This window comes from Biomphalaria glabrata, chromosome 7 (assembly GCF_947242115.1).
Source record: "Biomphalaria glabrata chromosome 7, xgBioGlab47.1, whole genome shotgun sequence".
Taxonomy (NCBI): Eukaryota; Metazoa; Mollusca; class Gastropoda; family Planorbidae; genus Biomphalaria; species Biomphalaria glabrata.
In genome coordinates, this window is record NC_074717.1 from 30788149 (window position 1) to 30809065 (window position 20917).

The 20917-nt window shown below is 35.7% G+C and overlaps 1 protein-coding gene across 1 annotated transcript; it reads right to left on the reverse strand.

The window, feature by feature from the left end:
- Positions 1-1854: 1854 nt before the first annotated feature.
- On the reverse strand, positions 1855-13610 carry LOC106068185 (transcriptional regulator ERG-like). Its single transcript, XM_056034357.1, has 6 exons — positions 13003-13610; positions 5986-6099; positions 4932-5018; positions 3685-3732; positions 3274-3494; positions 1855-2415 (listed from the first exon to the last, which is right to left on the reverse strand). Exons 1-6 carry the CDS (start codon positions 13025-13027, stop codon positions 1855-1857), a joined length of 1056 nt encoding a protein of 351 aa, XP_055890332.1. The 5' UTR covers positions 13028-13610.
- Positions 13611-20917: the final 7307 nt, after the last annotated feature.

Below are 20917 nucleotides of genomic sequence, written 5' to 3' on the forward strand. Positions count from 1 at the left end.
TTGTTGATGAGACCAGTCCACATTGAACATTGTTAAACCTTTAACTAACTTTGATGTCTTGTGTGTCAGAGTGATGATAGAATCTAAAGTTAAAAAAAAAAGGAATCTAATAAAACTGCTTTTTTATGTGTGCGTTACATTTGTTTAACTTTACAATACATTTAGAGAGTATCTTTTTGCAAATTTCTGGGGGAGAGAAAGGGCTGGTGAGGAGGGTTTAGGCTTAATCTCCTCGAATAATAGACCGGTGCACACTTTTCTCAAGACCTCAGGTCATGCCTGGTTAGGTTTCGAGACGAATGTTAATCGTGCAAATCGAGAAAAGCGTCATTCCTCTGAAAACCTGGGAATTCTGGGAAGGGGGAAAGGGGTGAAAAGGAAATGGACGGATGAACTGCGCCACCGGGATTCCCATGAGACGCCAAAACCCTAAAGACCAAAGTTGAGGGAATGTGTATTAGCCATCGCACTACTTCTATATTGACGTGTCTCTGTCGATACAACGTTTGACTAAGCAGGTCATTACAGTTTCGCTTCAAAAGCTATAGGTTATTATGGCAGGTTATTTTGACCCATCTCTGCTACCTGTTCTCTATGAAGTGGCTGTCTAACTCAGGCAATATTTGTTTCTCCACTTGGCCTAGAAATTATTGACCCGTTCCAAAAATCAAATTCCACACCTCTAGTTCAAGTTTTTACAAATGTTAGCTCTCCATTCATATAATAAAGAAAAATTTCTAATGCTAAAGCTTAGTAAATAGATTTTAAGGTAGAGGTAATAGAAAATAATTAGAGCACAAAAGTCAAAATAAAGTCTAAGGCACAAAGTATATTTGGATTATAGGACAACAACACAAAGAAACAAAATATGGCTTTACCTATACGTATGCAATATTGTATGTAAAACATGAATCTAGGAGGTGGAGTTTTAACATACACAGTGATGTGAGATGTCACCAAATTTAAATAGTTATGAATGAATTATTGTATTTTACAACAATATACATTTAAAAGAAACGAAACCAAACAAACAAAATGCTGACAAGGTAAGAAAACACATTGCATTTTCTTTGGGCTAGTTTTAAAACTGCTGACTTTCAACAAATAACAAAAAGCGTCTGGTTCATTTAAAATTCGCACAAAAACAAATCAAATGAATAGTTGAAAAAGTTTTTGTTTCACTTTGAGTGCCAAGATGCTTTTTAAGTTCCAAACACATTTACTACCTAGCTGTACAGTACAAGTACTTGGTTCTGGTCTGTTCTTATCGGAAAGATATGTACAATGGGAAAACATACTAACCCATTCAGTTGTGGACATTTGTGGTCTGTTGCTATGTTATTCGCAGAATAGGAACTCAAGTTCAAGTCTCCAACTGAAGAGATACCTCGAGATCCCACAAATGGAGCAAACTCATAAATTAATAACAGCAAAACTTGTTTAAAAAACAAACAAACAAACATCTATTGTTAGTACACCTACGCATCCTTCTCTTTATGGCACAGAGCCATACAATCCATATGTGCAATCAATAAGTTAAAAAAAAAATGTTAATCATTAAGGTGCTTCCAATCAGTTGAATGAATACGAATGTGTTTATCTTATTTAGAAAAACCTGTACCACCATTTCAACACAGCTCCAGTCTCAACACAAGATATGTGGAAATTCTCCATTTGAATTCTCACTCAAAGAAAAATGTACATTGCGTTTTTGTATTAACATATTAATTGTATGCAATGTCGCATAGTCACTGCAATGATTGTCACTGTTTTTTGTTTCGCATTACGATTAGTTTTTTATTATCATAATAATTATTCTTGCATACGAGGGTTACAAGGGAGGTAATTTAAGTTTTAATAACAAGAGTTCATGTAGGTGGGAGTTAAATGATTTGCCTCCCCTGGCATGACAAGCTGATTCTGGTGATGTCGAAAATTCGACTGCTGGTGAGGATGCTGGTGAGGATGCTGGTGAGGATGCTGGTGAGGATGCTGGTGAGGATGCTGGTACTTGTGGTACGGGATGGCGGCGCTGTGGGGCGCCCCCGTTAAGTTCGTCGTCGACTGAGCCGAGGCGTGGTGCGGGAGTGCAGCCGGCGCTGGGTGAGAAGGGTGGTGTACCCCAAGGCCTCCGGACCCCGCGGACCAGTGGTGATGATGGCAGTGGTGGTGATAGTAGCTTCCTGGGTTGGAGCTCGGTGACAGGAATCCGTGAGGAACCTGAGGCACGGGCTGGTGGTGGTACGGGCTGGAGGTGAAGTTGACGGGTGGAGGCGGTGTCTGGTACCCGTGGTGCATAAACCAATCAGAATGCATATAAGGGTGCGGGTAAGCTTCTGCCGGGGGCGCCGATGGCTGAAGCGCTTGTGCTAGACCAGCAAAGTCGAACTTGTAGGCGTATCTCTTGCCGTGAACCTAGAGCCAAAAAGAAAAGAAGAAAGAACATTTTAAATAGTTCATATAGAAAGGTAGTCAGTAGAATGATCTTTGAAAATGTCTAGTCACGTCACTTGTTTAAGGTAAAGTTGTGAAACGTTTCTTTTAAAGTCAAGGCGGTAAAGAGCAGAATATTCTCTTTTTCACGTTTCAATGATAAATATCATAAAAAAAAAGAGGGTGTTTTCATGGAAATTCCTGCATACATCCCCACCCCCTCTCTTTGGCTTGATTTTGACCAAGAATTTCGTGAATGGTTAGCTGAAATACTTGGTGAATTGCTATTTTTAGATTAATTGCCAAAAGAGTTAAACCAGTATTCTCTGAGTTATTGAAGCTTTTTTTTTTTTAAATGTTCAGATCTTGTTGTCAAAGGTTAAACACTAAATTCAGTCAAATTTCTGATCTCTATCAAGATTTATATAAACATCCACGACATTGTCATAGGAACCAGGAATTGTACCACTTAATAGGTAGGCCTATAAGCACTTCCTATATAAGATATCAGAATATCAGACTAAGTCAATTGTATATAAATGTCCAAATGTTACTATAATGTTATAACACAATTTTAACGCTATAAAATGGCATATTTAATATGGAGAAAAAATAGAAAGAGATATATTTAATTTACTATTTTCTCTCAATAAAAAAGTGTACCTATTGTTGTTATTTTATATACAACGAATTGTTTCATTCATTGTTTCACGTTTAGCATTTACGTAATAGATCTTGAAGATTAGGATTTTATCCCAGACTTTGGTTTTTATCAAGATTCCCCCCCCCCCCCCAACCACACCCGTCCGTTGTTAAGATTGCTGACCCCAAAAAACCTACTTTGGTCATAATGTTCTTGTCGTAATAGTAGCGCAAGGCCCGGCTCAGCTTGTCGTAGTTCATGTTGGGCTTGGACTTCCTCTCGCCCCACCTTCTGGCCACCTCGTCTGGATCCACCAGCTTGAACTCGCCGTTGTTGCCCTCCCAGGTGATGCAAGCTGAGTTCCTAACGTCAGAGAGAAGTTCCAGCAGGAACTGCCACAACTGGATCTGCCCTGAACCTGTGGAACGCGAGAAGATAAAGAGTGAAGAATTGCGAAATTAATATAGACAATACTATCATAGAATAAATAATAAGATGGCAAGTAAAAATATTATCCGACTAGGTAACGATCTGGTTTGCGATTTTTCCAATTGGAAATGATAGAAAAGTTAGCTTTACAAGACATTTTAGCCTGAAGTCTTTCTTACCTGTTGTGGTGAGTCTGTTGGTTAACTGTGTAAACAATTTATAGGGATCTAAATCAAAGAAAAAAAAGATAAGATGATTTAATACAAAATAAACAAATGTAAATATGAGTAGATATAAAATAAACAAATGTAAATATACGTAGAAATAAAATAAACAAATGTAAATATACGTAGATATAAAATAAACAAATGTAAATATACGTAGATATAAAATAAACAAATGTAAATATACGTAGATATAAAATAAACAAATGTAAATATACATAGATATAAAATAAACAAATGTAAATATACATAGATATACAGCCTAGATTTTGTGTGCAACGAACTAAAAAGATAAATCTAGTTTTAGTTTAGTGCATACATAAATGGAAAATAGAATGCCTATGTAGTCATTAATACAATCTTTCTATTTCTTTGGTTTTATAAATACAAGAATTGGTTCAGACCACCATATGTCACGTTTGTTTAATGGGATATACAATAGTAAATAAATCCATTGCCAGATTTTAGCAGGATTTTGGTGGAGGCCCCAAACTCTCTTCAAGATTCGATGTAAATGTACTTAATAAAAGTAATCAATCGAAAAGCCTGTTGTACTTGTGAACAAAAAAGAGTATTGGTCAATTTAATCTAACCTTTCTATTTTTTTTTATATTTAATAAGCATATTTTTGAGGTCATGGGCGGATGCACAATCTTGCACTATTGTGACTACGGCTTTGAGTACATCGACAACTCTGACATCAATTAGTTGCGGACCGGATGTCACTTTTCTCTCACTCCCCAACTCCCTTGTTTCGTCCCTCCTTCTCTCTTCAATCTCCATGTTACTTGATATATTTATTTCTTCTCAACTTAAGGTTAGGAACAATGTCTTAAAGATGAAATCTCATGAAATAATTTAGCAGTAGATCATTGTTTAGGACAATAATAGGATCGTTAGTTTTAAATGATTATTTCAACTTTGTTTTTGTTTTTAAAGATGCTAGTTCCTTTATTACAACTTTTTAATTTTTTTTTATTCTTTGCTCATTTGAAACTTAAATGACCATTAAATAACCTTCAATTAAGTATTTTTACAAAAAGATACAATTGCAGTTTAAATGCTTTCAATATAAGTCTATATAGTGTTGATTAGAAGATTCACTTCAGTAAATAAAAGTAAATGCTTAAACTATAGTCACATTTGGATAATTTATGTAGTTTGACTATCTTGCAATAGAAACTACTAAATCATTGCCCTACCTGTAAACCGGACCTGTGAGTGGAGATCATCTGTAAAAGCTGGACTTAAATGTGATGGGAAAGGATAGCCATGGTCATCAGGGTACGCTAAAAGAACAGAAAGAAACATTGGCTCCATATGATCAGCAACATTCCTAAAGTTAAAGTATATTATGTTTATTCAGTCGACTAGACACTTTGACTTTGCTATAGTCGAGGTAAAAATACTTTAAACTGTTTTAGCTACTTCGACATATTATTGATGGGAGTTTGACCGAGAGGCCATCCGTTATAGATGGCCTGAACACTGACCTGCAACGTCACAACCTGTGGGCAGTTTAGACCAATAGCTCGTTGCCACGTCATTCAGACCTGTGACGTTGCAGGTCAGTGTCCAGGCCTTCTTTAGCGAATGGTCTGTTTGATACAGCTAATCATTCAAAACAAACCTACAATAGCGCAGCGGACTAGGTCTCAACAAATATGTTTTACCCTGTCTAAGAAATGCATTGATCATACAAAACAAACCTACAATAGCGCAGCAGACTAGGTCTTTACATATAAGTTTTACTCTGTCTGGACGTGGTGACTGAGGAGTACAGATTGCCTACCAAAGCAAGAAGCTTAGGGTTCGAATCCTGCTGAAGACGGATTTTCCATTTAATTTTTTTAAGGACACCCCGTTAGTCCACCCAAATCTAATGATTGACATTATTTGGGGAAGTTTAAGGCGGTGACCGTTGTGCTGCCCGCCTCGCTAACTGTCGGCCATAGAAACAGATGACATTTACATCATCTGCCCATTAGATCGCAAGGTTTAAAAAGAAACACGACACCTTTGATTCACTTTGAAATAACATTGACTTGGAGGGTGGGATGGACAGATGATATGAAACCCCTATTGTCACTGATCAATCTACGACCCTGAAAACTTCTACCATGCTGCATTTTGATATAATCCGAAATTTGGTGCCAGCAAGTTCAACTAGACAAGACTTAAGAATCACTAGTTATTGCTTGATGTTCTGAGGACCCCCCCCCCCCCCCCAATTTCAAGGCTTAATGTCTTTCTTACCTGACATTCTGGGACACATCCCCCCAACATCAAGGCTGGATGTCTTCCAATGTGTAGGTGGTCTGGGAGACGTGATGGAAGCCTCCTGACCAAGTGCCGCTGCGTCATGCCAACCTGAGTAAGACATTATAAAGTTGAGTGTAAAGTCTTTGCCCGAGAATAGTTTTGTAATATTCCAACATTATTATTTCTTTTATAGCTCACTAATGTCGCCGTGTGGAAGAAACATTTGGTAACATTTCTATTATAGCTCGCTTTTCGGTGTATCTGGTGTACAGAATCAAGAAGTGATGACACGCTAGTTAATTAAAGGTACATGCTCATTTGTTTTTCGTACATTTAGGTACAGCAGAATGACATTGTCTAAGCTCTTCCGTTTGTTGTTCGTTGTTTGTTGTTGTTTTATTTAATTTGCAGCATTTAAAAAATTTAGCATCATTGACATTGTTTAATCTTTTAAAAAATCCCCAATGTGAATAAAAAAAAGACTAAGGTTATAATTGTTATTTTGTCCAACGAGAAGTCATGCAAAGACCTTCCTTTAGGGAACAGTACCAGGAAAAAGAACAAGAGGCAGACAGAGAAAGCGATGTGAAGACAACATAAAAGAATGGACAGACCTGTCATTGAAAGAGATTCTCTTCAAGGCAAAATACAGAGAGGAATGGAGAAAGACGGTTAATAAATCTTGTAAGGGATAGGTGAAAGTGTTTCCATGATACATAATCTAATTTTGATTACTATACTTAACATGATATGGTAGAAATGGTTCGATCCCTCAATCCTCTCTAATGAATACCTGACGTAAGTTTGGGAAAGTAAAAGCAATTGGTCGTTTAGCTGGGTACATGATGGCTTCGTTAATTGTTGGCCATAGAAACAGTTCGTCTTCACATTCTCTGCCTCATAGACCGCAAGATCTGAAAGAGTGTCTTTGGATTGGACATTGTTGTGTTTGAAATGATAAGTTCCATTCTGTTAACATTTATACTCAATTTATTTGAAATACACACTTTCGGGAAATTTGAAGTCGCTATTACACCTTCGAACAGACATTACATTTTTAAATTAAAAACAACCAAAGCAGCAACAACAACAACACCATTTGTTAGGCAAATAGGATGAACTTGATCAACGTCTATGTGAAAGTAACAAAACATCCACATTGTGTCCGATATAAAAACACTCGGCGGATCGTAATGCTGTAAAAGCAATTGGGCTTAAAAAAAAGATATTCCGGTTTATGCATAATAACAAAATCAAATAATATATATAAAAAAAAAGATTTTTTAAAAATATAATATTATACGCCAAAAACAGTCCGGGATGGTCTAGAAATTCTCATTCTATTCATTTCTTGTAATTCTTCATGATGGCAATGAGTCTTCTCAGCGAGCTTCGCACAATCATTCATTTAACATCTTGATTAAGTCTAGTATTCTATAGTTGTAGAGCTCAAAACATTCCTGAAGACGCTGTACAATATGTTCCCGTGCTTGCAGCTAGTCTATTTATGACTTGAACTCTTGACTAAATACAAAGAGACATTAAGTCAAGCTCAGGAATTACCACTGTAGCCGTGTGGCGTAATGTTGTTTCTTAATTATTTGACGTCATTCGGAACTATTTCATTTATAAAAAGGCGTAAGCCAAATTATTTCGTATTTTATGTATGTAAAATTAAAACGGTAAAACCAGAGTTTTCACTGTGTGGCCAATAAATTATTTTTTCCCCCAAGGATATACATAAATGTCAAATGTTAAAACCATTTTTGTATTAGCCGTCCAGTTTCCATCCAAGTTGTTCCTGACATTCACCCATGAAGAGAGTGCAAGCTAGGACTGATTGAAAGCAACAAGTTCGCGTTATTAAGACAATTATTACGAGAACAATATGCAGAAAATGAATTTTCAAATTTCAGCTTGATCCGAGATTGGGTGTGGGAGAAATAACGTGTACAAACATTTTACCAGACAGACGGACAGACAGAATGAGTTGATATAATCTTTCTAAAAAATTCTTAATCTCACAAATTTTTTATTGTTAGTCTAGTTTCTAAGCTACTTATCTAGAATCTAGAAATGTTATATGTCGGATAATTAAATGATTTATATATTAATTAAATGATTGATTTAAACTTTTAATTTAAAGTAATTGATGCAATTTCCCTCAATATAAACGAGTTTTTTTAAAGTATTTTTTTTTATATTTTACTTGTTTGTGAAATCTAGATTATATAGAGGCAAATTATCTCTCAATGACTCACTGATTGATTTATGTATCAAGAGATTTTTTAAACTAGCAAATGGATTCGTATGAAATTTCGAACACCTCTTAGGTGCTCACTGGGACACGGTTTTGAGAGAATCGTTTTCTGAATGCGTAATTCGAGAAAAAAAACAAACCATTAAACTTTTTTTCTGGTATTGAAAGCCAATAAAATGAATATTCTGGGGTATCTACTGTTAATTTTCCTGCTATTAAAAAGTTTTATTTCATAAACCTAAAATGCTATTCTTACATCCTTACTAGCGCCAAGTTGTACTAGGATGTCATCGCAACCCTTAGTATGCGTAATTCATTTTGTTGGAAAACATGTCCCGCAAACCTCTGTCACAACTTTACTAAGATGTCGACTCTCAATTCTGCATAGGATTTCCTTGATTTAGACCCTATTTCTATAACTATTTCTATAACTGTCTCCTAAAATCTGTCTTAGCAATCTTTGTTGAGCCACATTTAGTGTTTTTCAATTTCGGCAGATGTCTATTCAATGCACTTTATTAATCGAGCCACACCACTGGTAGAAATGTGTAACCTCTCTTGAATACGCTCCTGGAATTAGGTGACTGTAGTTTGTTTTAGATTTTATATCGCAAAGGGAAGTTTTATCGTCAAAATCATCTGTTGTGGATTTCAAACTAAAAAATCTCTGGAGTTATTGTTTTTTTTTAATTCAAAACCCCATTTAGCTACGGTCATAGAATTCGGTAACTGTAGTTTGCTTTACAATAATATTGAAGATAGAGGCTTTCACCTCAAAACTCTCTGTAGTGGAATTTTTAAACTCAAAAACCATCTGGAGGGGTTTTAAACTTTTAAGAAAAGCCATCTGTAGTAGAGGGGTTTAAACTCTAACCCCCAATTTGCTTGGCTACGCTCAAATAATTTTAGTATGTAATTTGGTATTTTGTTAGCATCCAACCCCGCTGAAAGGGGGTTAAATTTAAGCTCAAAACCCCTTTTGGCAACTCTCATAGCATTTTGAGTGCGTAATTTTTTTTTTTTTTTATACTGAAGAGTTATTTTTTTAGCTTCAAACTCCACTGGAATTTAAACTCAAAACTCCTTTGACTACACTCATAGAATTTTGAATGTATAATTTGCTTTGTTTTTAATATTAAAGAGGTATTTTTTACCTTCAAACCCCGCTGAAAGGGGTTTAAACGCTCATAACATTTTAAGTGCATAATTTACTTTCTTTTCATATTGAAGAAGCATTTTTAGCTTCAAACCCGGCTGAATGGGGGTTTAAACTCAAAACTGAGTGCGTAATTTGCTTTTTTTTTATATTGAAGAGGTATTTTTTTTAGCTTCAAACCCTACTGAAGAGGGGGGGGGGTTAAACTCAAAACCCTCATAGAATTTGCTTTTTTTATATTCAATAGGGGGTTATAAAATAAAAATGTTCCTTAACTTTGCTCTTGGAATTTGGGGATAGTCGTTTGCTTTTTTTGGTTTTGTTTTTAGAAGAGAGGGATTTAACTGAAAAAAAACCCTGGTAGGGGGTTTTAAACTCAAAACCCGCTGGTAGGGGGTTTTAAACTCAAACCCCCCTGATAGGGGTTTTGAACTCAACCCTCCTGGTAGGGGTTCTTAAACTCAAAACCCCTTGGTAGCGGGTTTTAAACTCAAAACCCCTTAGCTGCGCTGGGGCAACTGATGGTTTAGTATTAAAATGTCACCCAAAATAAACAAAATCAAAGCAAAAAATCAATTACTGAATTCCGACCCCCCCCCCCTGCGGGGGGAAGGAATTTCATTTCGGAAAGGGGGGGGGAGGGTTAAACCAGCTACGCCCATGCTAGATATATACCTCTAGAATGTCTAACCTTGCAACTATATCTCTATAACTATTTATTACAAGCATTTCTACACCAAGCATTGACATGATCCTTTCTTTGGCTGTAAAAAACATAAGATAGATAGATAGATAGATAGATAGATAGATAGATAGATAGATAGATAGATAGATAGATAGATAGATAGATAGATAGATAGATAGATAGATAGATAGATAGATAGATAGATAGATAGATAGATAGATAGATAGATAGATAGATAGAACTATTTGCGGGGAGTCTATATAAAACCTGATTTAACTTTAAGGGCTCAGAAAGCTTGTGTAAAACACTTTTAAATTATTGAACTTCATCCGCAGGTCAAATGAATATATTGGTATAATAGATCAATTACATTAAATTATCCGACATATAAGATTTCTTAATGCATCTAGAGTCTAGATGAATAGTTTAGAATAGGTTAGAAACTAGAGTCTAGAAGAATAGATTAGAATAGGTTAGAAACTAGAGTCTAGAAGAATAGTTTAGAATAGGTTAGAAACTAGAGTCTAGATGAATAGTTTAGAATAGGTTAGAAACTAGAGTCTAGATGAATAGTTTAGAATAGGTTAGAAACTAGAGTCTAGATGAATAGTTTAGAATAGGTTAGAAACTAGAGTCTAGAAGAATAGTTTAGAATAGGTTAGAAACTAGAGTCTAGATGAATAGTTTAGAATAGGTTAGAAACTAGAGTCTAGAAGAATAGTTTAGAATAGGTTAGAAACTAGAGTCTAGAAGAATAGTTTAGAATAGGTTAGAAACTAGAGTCTAGAAGAATAGTTTAGAAAAGGTTAGAAACTAGAGTCTAGAAGAATAGTTTAGAATAGGTTAGAAACTAGAGTCTAGAAGAATAGTTTAGAATAGGTTAGAAACTAGAGTTTAGATGAATAGTTTAGAATAGGTTAGAAACTAGAGTCTAGAAGAATAGTTTAGAATAGGTTAGAAACTAGAGTCTAGAAGAATAGTTTAGAATAGGTTAGAAACTAGAGTCTAGAAGAATAGTTTAGAATAGGTTAGAAACTAGAGTCTAGAAGAATAGTTTAGAATAGGTTAGAAACTAGAGTCTAGATGAATAGTTTAGAATAGGTTAGAAACTAGAGTCTAGAAGAATAGTTTAGAATAGGTTAGAAACTAGAGTCTAGAAGAATAGTTTAGAATAGGTTAGAAACTAGAGTCTAAAAGAATAGTTTAGAATAGGTTAGAAACTAGAGTCTAGATGAATAGTTCAGAATAGGTTAGAAACTAGAGTCTAGATGAATAGTTTAGAATAGGTTAGAAACTAGAGTCTAGAAGAATAGTTTAGAATAGATTAGAAACTAGAGTCTAGAAGAATAGTTTAGAATAGGTTAGAAACTAGAGTCTAGAAGAATAGTTTAGAATAGGTTAGAAACTAGAGTCTAGAAGAATAGTTTAGAATAGGTTAGAAACTAGAGTCTAGAAGAATAGTTTAGAATAGGTTAGAAACTAGAGTTTAGATGAATAGTTTAGAATAGGTTAGAAACTAGAGTCTAGAAGAATAGTTTAGAATAGGTTAGAAACTAGAGTCTAGAAGAATAGTTTAGAATAGGTTAGAAACTAGAGTCTAGAAGAATAGGCAGGAACTTGAAATAGTGAAGCGAAAAACAAAAAAAAAGAGATTGAGGAGATGTTCTATAAAAGAGCTGCGCTCCACTCGGACTTTCAAGAAACACGCATCTATTCATATAGTTTACATAAATGACCTACCTAATTGTATTAGTTCAGGGAAAAAAAGTTAAGCCTATTTGTTGATGCATAATATATGGAACAATTAAAAAAACAACATTCGATGCTGATATTTTACAGAGAGAATTAGATCAATGACAGAAGTTGGAATCTAATTTCAGCATATCGTTCCACCCAAACAAATATCAATTATGAAGAATAACAAAACAAACAAACAACTTATTATCTTATTGATGCTCAACCAGTTACACAGACTAATAACTCAAACACCTAGGTTTTATAATGAAAAGATACCATAAAATCCACTTAGCTACCTAATACAATCATAATTTTACACAATCAAACAAAGTATTAGAGTTTATTTTTACAGTTTATTTTTGTACAAATGAAACCAGAACATAAATTTAAAATGCTATTTTACCAATATTATCCGCTGTTTGGGACACCTCAACTAAACCACTAAACCACGGTTTACACATATACAAAAACACACAATACAATAAGATACTCTGAAAGACACAAAGATAAAGACACTTTCTTATTCCGTATTCTAGGAAAATTTAGTACGAACACTCCTTCTTCCCTAGTGCCATGAGAGCGTGGAATGGGTTGCCTGAATCAGCCAGGAAAACCAGTGACATAGCAGCGTTTAAGTCACTAATTAACATGCACGACTAGATTGACACATGGATACGCGCTGGAGGAAATTACTTTCTGTTTTGAAGATAACATATGTTAAGATAAGAGATAAGATAATAGTTAAGATAAGATATAAAAATACATATAGGTATTAGAAGGCATAAGTTAAGAGATAAGATAAGAGATGAGATAAGATAAGAGATAAGATAAGATATAAAAAAAACATATAGGTTTTAGAAGACCGACAACTTTAATAAGGATAAGTTAAGAGATAAGATAAGAGATGAGATAAGAGATGAGATAAGAGATAAGATAAGAGATAAGAGATAAGAGATAAGATAAGAGATAATATAAGAGATAAGTTAAGATATAAGATAAGAGATAAGATAAGAGATAAAAAGACATATAAGTTTTAGAAGACCGACAACTTTAATGAGCCTTAGCTCATAACGAGAACAGAAATAAGAGGCAGGATTCTGTTTCTCTTTCAGACAAGTCTGCTGTGTAATCCACAAGTACATAGAGTATATCAGTAAACAGATGAACACTTACCCCTAGTATGTACGTCCAGATACATGATGCAGGTCTCAAGTCCAGTGGCTAGAAGAAACACACAGTTTCACAACATACTACACTCCGTTTTAATCTTCTTCTTTTGGTCAAAACAATTTATGAAATAACGAATTTCGGAGTAAATTAACTTCCGGAACAAAACTTCGTCCCTAAACTGATATGACTTGTTTCGAAAGAAAGTATCCACTAAATGAATAAGTGCCGTTGATATCACACTACCCCACAAGGACCTAGAAGCACTGAAACACTTGTGTTTTTTTTTTTTCTCTTCAAATTAGATTACGTTAAATGCTTTTCAGCGGCGTATCTGTGGTCCCTTTCAACATAAGCGGCACTGTGTAGGACACTTATTAGACAAGTAGTATTATCCTACTAGCTAAGTGAGTCCCTGGTCACTAAGACGGCAGATGGTCTCTTCCTCTTAGCTTCAAAGATGCCTGTAAGTGTCCGCTAGAGCATGAAAGCGCGTACAACTGACTGATCACAGTGGACAGGACACTAGGTGGACAAGACACTTGAGGACGCTGACCAGTTAGATAATCGGACACCACGCTTGAAGATGTATACTTCTATCTACATTTATTTCGAAAATACATGTAGAAAAAAATAAAACTTTCTTCCTTTTTGTGTGTGTGTGTGTGGAGGGCGTGGCAAAGGAAGGTAGGCGTGGTCTTAAGAAGCGCAGGTCCAATACAGGAAGGAAACCATTTCGTTGCCTCGGTTACTGGCTCTCAGAGAATCCAACATTGCTGAAATCCTGTTCGTTTCCGTTAGCCCTGGAGGCATGGTAGCCCTCCCCCCCCCTTTTACCACCACTTTTTTTTCTCTCCATCTTTAACAATCTGTGACGTCTCCGTCATCCCCGTTCTCTCTAGCTCCTCAGTCTGTTAGGTTTCTGTTCAAATCTTGGCCTCAGCTCTTGTTAAAGGTTTGTGTATAAATATTTGATGATACAATCAGATCTCGAGTACAATAAGGGAAAGGTCCGAGTCCACCTTTTTTTTTCTTTTTGATTTCGAGATAGGGAACTAGAGAGAGAGAGAGAGAGAGAGAGAGAGAGAGAGAGAGAGAGAGAGAGAGAGAGAGAGAGATGACGGAACGAGAAGGGGTGAGCACGGGGGTTCGAGGTGGAGGTCATCGAACAAATAGTTTGATTTAAAGAAAGATGGGTTTTTCTTCTCGCCTTTCTAATTGTAGGGTCAAGAAGAATTAACGGTCGGGTGTTTGGACAGAAAGGAAATGAGACAATTGAATGAGGAACGATGGGATAGGACCTGAATGGGAACGAGGCTAGAACTGAAGTGTGGACAAGGGAGATTATCCCTGTGTACGTAGGTGTTGAAGTAGTGGTGTACTTAGGTCTGGACACAATAGTCATTGTCAGTGGAGCACAATGGGGCTGGACGCAATGTCCAGCATGTAAAGCATTAATATCTGTTTTTCGCGCAATAAAATAATTTTGATCATTTGGATATTTGGCATAGAAAAACTAAAGTTTAGTGACATCAACAGGGACATTTTTCTTTGTGTTGAGAGCAATTGGCAGGGAGCATAACCGTAACACTGAGCTTATTAAAACACCATTCAGTTGATCGGAATGTCTCAATATTTGTTAAACAATTTCAACGAAAAAAATCTTTTATTTATAAAATGACTCGTTCAATTCAAAATCTGTATACCTTATGTATGTTATTTACTTACGTTAAGGGAAATTTCAGATTTGTTTTTCAAAAATAAAATACCCCTCTTCTCTCCGCCTGCACATCAAACTAAAACAGCTAAGTTAAGATCTAGTTTCATTTATTCTTTTATAGTATATAGCTTGCTGGATTTTTAAAATCTATTATATATTATAAAAATATATAACAAGTCTGAGTTCGTCATTGACCGTCTGAATTAGGAATAAAGGGCTTCGCGCTTGTACACAATATTTTATACACATTTATCGTTTCATTTATTAATGCACTCAAATAATATTTTTTCAATTTTTATTTTTTTTAATGTGTAAATGTCCTTTTTTTAAATTTAAACTACCTTCCTTCCGGAGGCGCCGTGGCATTTGGGAGATTTAATGATATGTGAGTGGTGAGTAAGTGTGTCAGGGCCCTTTGAGATTATAAGATATTTTGTGCATTTTTGTCTAGCTCTAAAAAATCGAATTCTTATATAATACAGACGTTACTTCAAAAAAGAAGATGATTACGTCCTATGCGTCATGCATTTAGTCATGCATATTAACCAATGACTTAAACTCTGCCAAGTCACTGGTTTTCCTGGCTAGCTCAGGCAACCCATTCCATGCTCTAATAGCACTAGGGAAGAAGGAGCATTTGTACAAATTTGTCCTAGCATATGGGACGAGGAGTGTGCCTTTATCTTTGTGTCTTTCAGAGTATTTTATTAAATTCTGTTTTTGTATTTGAAGATTATGGTTCAGTGTTTTATGTATAATTGCTACTTTACTCTTAAGTCTTCTGTCCTGAAGGCTTTCTAAATTTAGTGTTTTTACTAAAGGTGTTACTCTAGTCAAATGTGAATATTCGTTTGTTATGAATCTCACTGCTCTATTTTGTGTCTGTTCCAGTTTCTTAATGTTTTCTTGAGTTGAGGGGTCCCAAACGGAGGATGCATATTCTATTATTGGCCTAACCAAGGTTAAATAACATTTTAGTTTTATGTTCTTATTTGATTTATAGAAATTTCTTTTAATAAATCCTAATGCTTTGTTTGATTTTTTTTTATAGTTTCATCAATATGTGGATTCCATGACAGTTTTTCATTTATTATAACACCTAGGTATTTTGCGTTTTTAGTCTGTGTTACTGGTTTGCCATGAATAAGATAAGTGGAATTAATTGTTTTAGTTTTTTTGTTACTCTTAACAACTGACATTTTTCTGGGTGGAAAGACATGCTCCAATTTGATTCCCATTTCTGTAATTCATCTAATTCTCTTGGTAAAATATCTGTGTCTTGTGTTGTTTTTATTGTTCTATATATTATGCAATCGTCTGCAAATAATCTGACTTTTGTTCCTGAAGTAATGCAATTTGGTAAATCATTTATGTAAATTAAAAATAGTAGTGGACCCAAGACTGTTCCTTGAGGTACACCTGAGTTTACTGTTATCGGTGTTGATTTAGAGCCATTTATTATTACAGTTTGTTCTCTCCCTATCAGAAAATGTTTAATCCACTGATGCAGTGGATCATTAATGCCGAAATATTTTAGTTTTTTAAGCAAACTATGGTGGTGAACTTTGTCAAAAGCCTTAGAAAAATCTAGTAAGATAGCATCTATTTGTTCACTATTATCTAAACCTTTTGAAAAATCATCAATTAGTCCTATTAGTTGTGTTTCACATGATCTATATTTTCTAAAGCCATGTTGGTATGGTGTGAGGACATTATGTTTGTCTAAGTGGTTTATGATGTTGCTACATATTATGTGTTCTAGGATTTTACATGTGATGCTGGTAAGTGATACTGGTCTGTAGTTTCCTGGGTCAGATTTTTCTCCTTTTTTAAATAGGGGGGCGACATTAGCTTCTTTCCAGTCCTTTGGTACTCTGCCCTGGTTAAGCGAAGCCTGAAAGAGTATTTTGAACATTGGGGCTAGCTCATTGCTTAGTTCTTTGAGTAATCTAGCTGGAATATCATCAGGTCCAGACGCTTTATTTGGTTTGGTGTTGGCTAATAGTTTTTAGATTCCATTTTCTTGTACTACTATATCTTCTATGTTGTCTGCTTGGTTGAAATTCAGTAATATGTCTTTGTCTCCTGGGGCTGAGAATGCTGATGCAAAGTATTTGTTTAGGATGTTTGCTTTAGTTTCATTATCATTATGTTTTATGTTATGTTCATCTTTTAATGGCGCTATGCCTGTTGTTTCCATTTTCTTTTCAAATCCAAACGCTAGTAAAGAGCAGATTACTGTGAATAACTTCAGTATGAACATCTCGAACATAGACATAAATAAATATAGACTGGAAAAAGGAAATAACTTCATGTAACTTGAAAACATGTATATCTATTGTTGTCGGATTTCCGAATTCTGAAAAGTTGCATGATCTTCAGTCTTAGAGATTAAACAAAACTACACTGCTGTGTAATAAAGTACATAAAATTGTATGTCACAATTTGTTTTTTTCATAAAACTCTTTTATCGGCCAGTCTATATTTATTTATGTCTATGATCTCGAATACTAGCTGATCGGGTCATTATCCAGTCTACGTCAATCTAGGTCTGTGTAAACGAAGTAAGATTGACCTTGTTTGCTTCCAATATGTAAAATAGGTTCTGTCTAGGCCTACAAGTGCACGCCCCGGGAGATGACACTCTTATGCAATGCTTATTTTCTACCTTCTACGAGAAATTGTAATGGAAGAGAGGCATGGCTGAAACAAAAGGTTGCTTCCCAGAAGCTAGAAAGAGGCTGACACATAAAATACACACCAGAGACCCTGCAGCGAGGATTTCATTTTATAATAAACTTTGAATGACAGAGAGAATGTAGACAAATACTGTGAATCTGTTGATTATTTTATATCACCATTATCTATATTTCAGTTTTCTATCACCCAACTTAATAGCACTAGCTTGTCAGACTTCCCAAACATTTGAGAAGCGTACATAATCTGTCCAAACTGGTTGCAATGAGCGTTTACTTGTGACATTTACACGCTCGACATTGTCTTAGGGACAAAGTCCTGATGTCAACGTAAACTCTGATGTCCTGATGTCAACGTAAACTCTGATGACATTGCCCCCCCCCTACTCAAATGTACATACGTTTAAACATGAAACCATAATTTTTGAACGGCTGATATCCTTAGATAAAAACTTAAGATGGAGTAACAGACCTAACAACTCCCTAACCACTATGACTTAAAGACTTCAATGTGCTAAGATCGCCGGCCGCCCAAGCTGATTGAGTTTCAATCTGAAAGCTTCCGTTGACCGATGACAAGTTGGGAGAGTGGTCTTCGTTTAGAAACAATTGTACCTTCCCCCCTGGCGACAAAATGGACCGCGGTCTTCATTTAGCCACCCTGTCATTAGACCAGATAATATCGCATCATTCATAATTGATTAAGTTGGCGATCTGCGAATTTCAAGGGAGATAAATGTGAGGTGTTAAAATCTAGTTAAGCCCCCTTGGAGAGGAAGACCTTCAGACAGCAGACTTGATTGGTTGTTGAACAGAAGAATAGCTCGACACTTCCGGTTGGATTCAAAATTGAGAATCAATGTGTTCAGTGTAGTTCTTGTTGGAATTCTTTTTTATTTTACATGCGAATTGTGCTTGATCTCACTGAAATAAATCTTTTATCTCAATACATTTTATCTTTGTTTCTGAAAATTTAATATCAACAGTCATATTTTATAAACAATAAAAAAACAACTGAGATATGTAAAATTTAAAAATGTTATCTTATCCTTTCATATAAAATACAAACGTTACTTCAAAAAAAGAAGATGGTTACGCCCTACACATGTTCCTAGGTCAATCTAGTCATGCAAGTTAACTAATGACTTCTTGAAAGAAGGTACGGATATAAGAGAGGTAGGCGTGGCTACTGCCCATTGGGATTCACAAGAGTGGGGCGCCCACTAGAGAGATTTTTCAAAATCTGAATTTTGACGGGTTGTAATTTTTACTCTTACTAAATAATAAAACATTCACAATTATACAAAGTAGTTCTGGTCTAATGGTTAGACACATGGGTACATCGAGCTGACAGTGCCAAGGTACAAGCACGAAATCTAATAAGACTTATTTTTTTTTATTTCTTATTTATATTTATTTTTAATTTTACTTGTATAATAGAGTGTTGTTTTTTTTCAAAACTATATTTGTTTTACTTTTTTCTTGTTTATGCTTACCGGGTCTATTTCTATTTGCTTAGAGGTTCATATGAGTCTTCTGTTTCTAGCAATAGCTGACTGGCATCAATGTAAGACAATCTAGCTTTTATACAGGTTTTAGCCACTTTTACTATTACTATTATTTTTATTATTCTTTATGATGTTGGGTATTTGAAAGGAGGGAGGGGGATTTTGTATGTCCTATTGTTGTTATCACGTGTCAATAGTTTGCCATTCTCAATTCCCTATTACGGGGGTTCTATGACACGCGCTTGACGGGCTCCCTCTGTTGCTGGGCCCTTAGTGTTTCTTCCTGCCCACGTGACTTCAGTGCCGGAGACCAACGAAGCAGAAGATAAACTCTCTAACTGCATTTATTTTGGGAAAGATTCTCTTTGAGTGGTCGCTGGATATCATATGTGGCCATGTCTTCAGTCTGTTAGCAATAACACCCCCCTCTATTTCTATATTTGTGTCTCTCCCCCCTTGCTATTGCCCTTCTATTTCTCCCAACCCGGGCTCTCCTTCTGCAACTTCTATCTTTGATAAGACTTTGTGGTCGTTGTTGAAGAAATGGCGGGCTAGTAGCAGTGTTATTGCCAGTGAAATACCACGGCGTCTTACCCTTTGACTTGAAAGGCAAAAAGTCCGTGAAACGAGGCGGAAGCTCAAGGAAAAAACAACAATATACAATGTTTCTCATATATCTGGACCCAAACAAAAGATGGCCTGAGCACCGCCACAGGGCGTAAGAATAACTCAAAGAAAATAGTGCTTATTTTTACGTGGCGTCTGTTTGTTACCTTCTAGCGGTAGTTCGACTTCCGGCGAGAAACTATTTTCAATGTTAATGCCCTCCTTACGCGGCAGACGTAAACAAAAGACAGCAGACGATAATCAAGCTGGTAGGGATGACAGATTAGAAGAATCTTTCTTCTTCTTTCTTTTTTCATCTAAATATAGATCTAGCTCTAGCTCTAGCCCAATTATGACTTTGAGGTTGAGGAATTCTATTTAAACACAATTATAACATGACGGCTATGTGAACTACTAAAATTTACCCACCGGCGACGCCTTCTTTATTTGTTTTGCTTTAGTATGTTTTCAACATTCTTTCAGAAATGAAAATGACCTTATGCAAACCCAAACCTCTTGCAGGACGACAGGGAAAGGGGGAGGGGGGGGATGGAAGTGGGAAAGATTCGAACTCGGGACCATAATGACGAGAGTCCGAAGTGTATACCACACGACCAGGCAGTTTAATATCACTGAGCAACTTTTTTTTTTAAGTTGCTGCGATGATGAAAACGTTATTTGTTTTTGTAAAGGCTTGGATCCAATACAAGAAATAATGAGCCGTCTTCTTTATAGGCCTTCTTGCTTTCAACTAATCTTGTCTTGCAGTGAATCTGTCCTTATAAGTTCTGGTGTATCTTCTTTGCTTCAGTGGTCTCAGATAACAAGTACAGAGCCCCGCATAATATGCAATAACAATCTCCCTCTCACTAAGCGATGACAACGTTGATGCGTCAAAACAGCAAGACGATGACTCTCCGAAACGAGATTAGTAAAAATGTTTGTTAAAAGTTTCACGTGTTTCGGATGTTCCTTCAGAGTTGAAGATAATCTACTTCCTAGTCCAAACGACTGGGGATGGGAGCAGGCAGGGTTTGAACCCGAGACCATCGAAAAATCCAAACGATAGTCCAGCGCGCAAACCGCGTGACCAGATCTCACTATCTACGATTTGGAAATATTGTTTTTGAGAAGCTCAAGATGTTTATATTTTGATTTTTAAAATCCAGTTCACATTTTCTAAACAATAAAATACACACAGAGTCCAGAGTACACCTGAAATTTGTGAACATTCTTATGACATGGAAACGATTAATATGATTCCCAATATCCAAAGTTCATTTTTTTTTTAAACATTTTATTCATATTTTTAAAAGCTTATATGCTTAGAAACATTGCTCCCTTAAATATTTTGAACATTTCACATATATTGGTGTATCTTGGCTGGACTT

Excerpts from the sequence above, each read along its gene's own strand:
- LOC106068185 (XM_056034357.1), bottom strand. The coding sequence starts at position 13,027 with ATGTATCTGGACGTACATACTAGGG. Across the intron at positions 6,100-13,002 it reads TCTGGACGTACATACTAGGG|GTTGGCATGACGCAGCGGCA; the intron begins GTAAGTGTTCAT and ends TGTCTTACTCAG. Across the intron at positions 3,495-3,684 it reads CAACAGACTCACCACAACAG|GTTCAGGGCAGATCCAGTTG; the intron begins GTAAGAAAGACT and ends CGCGTTCCACAG.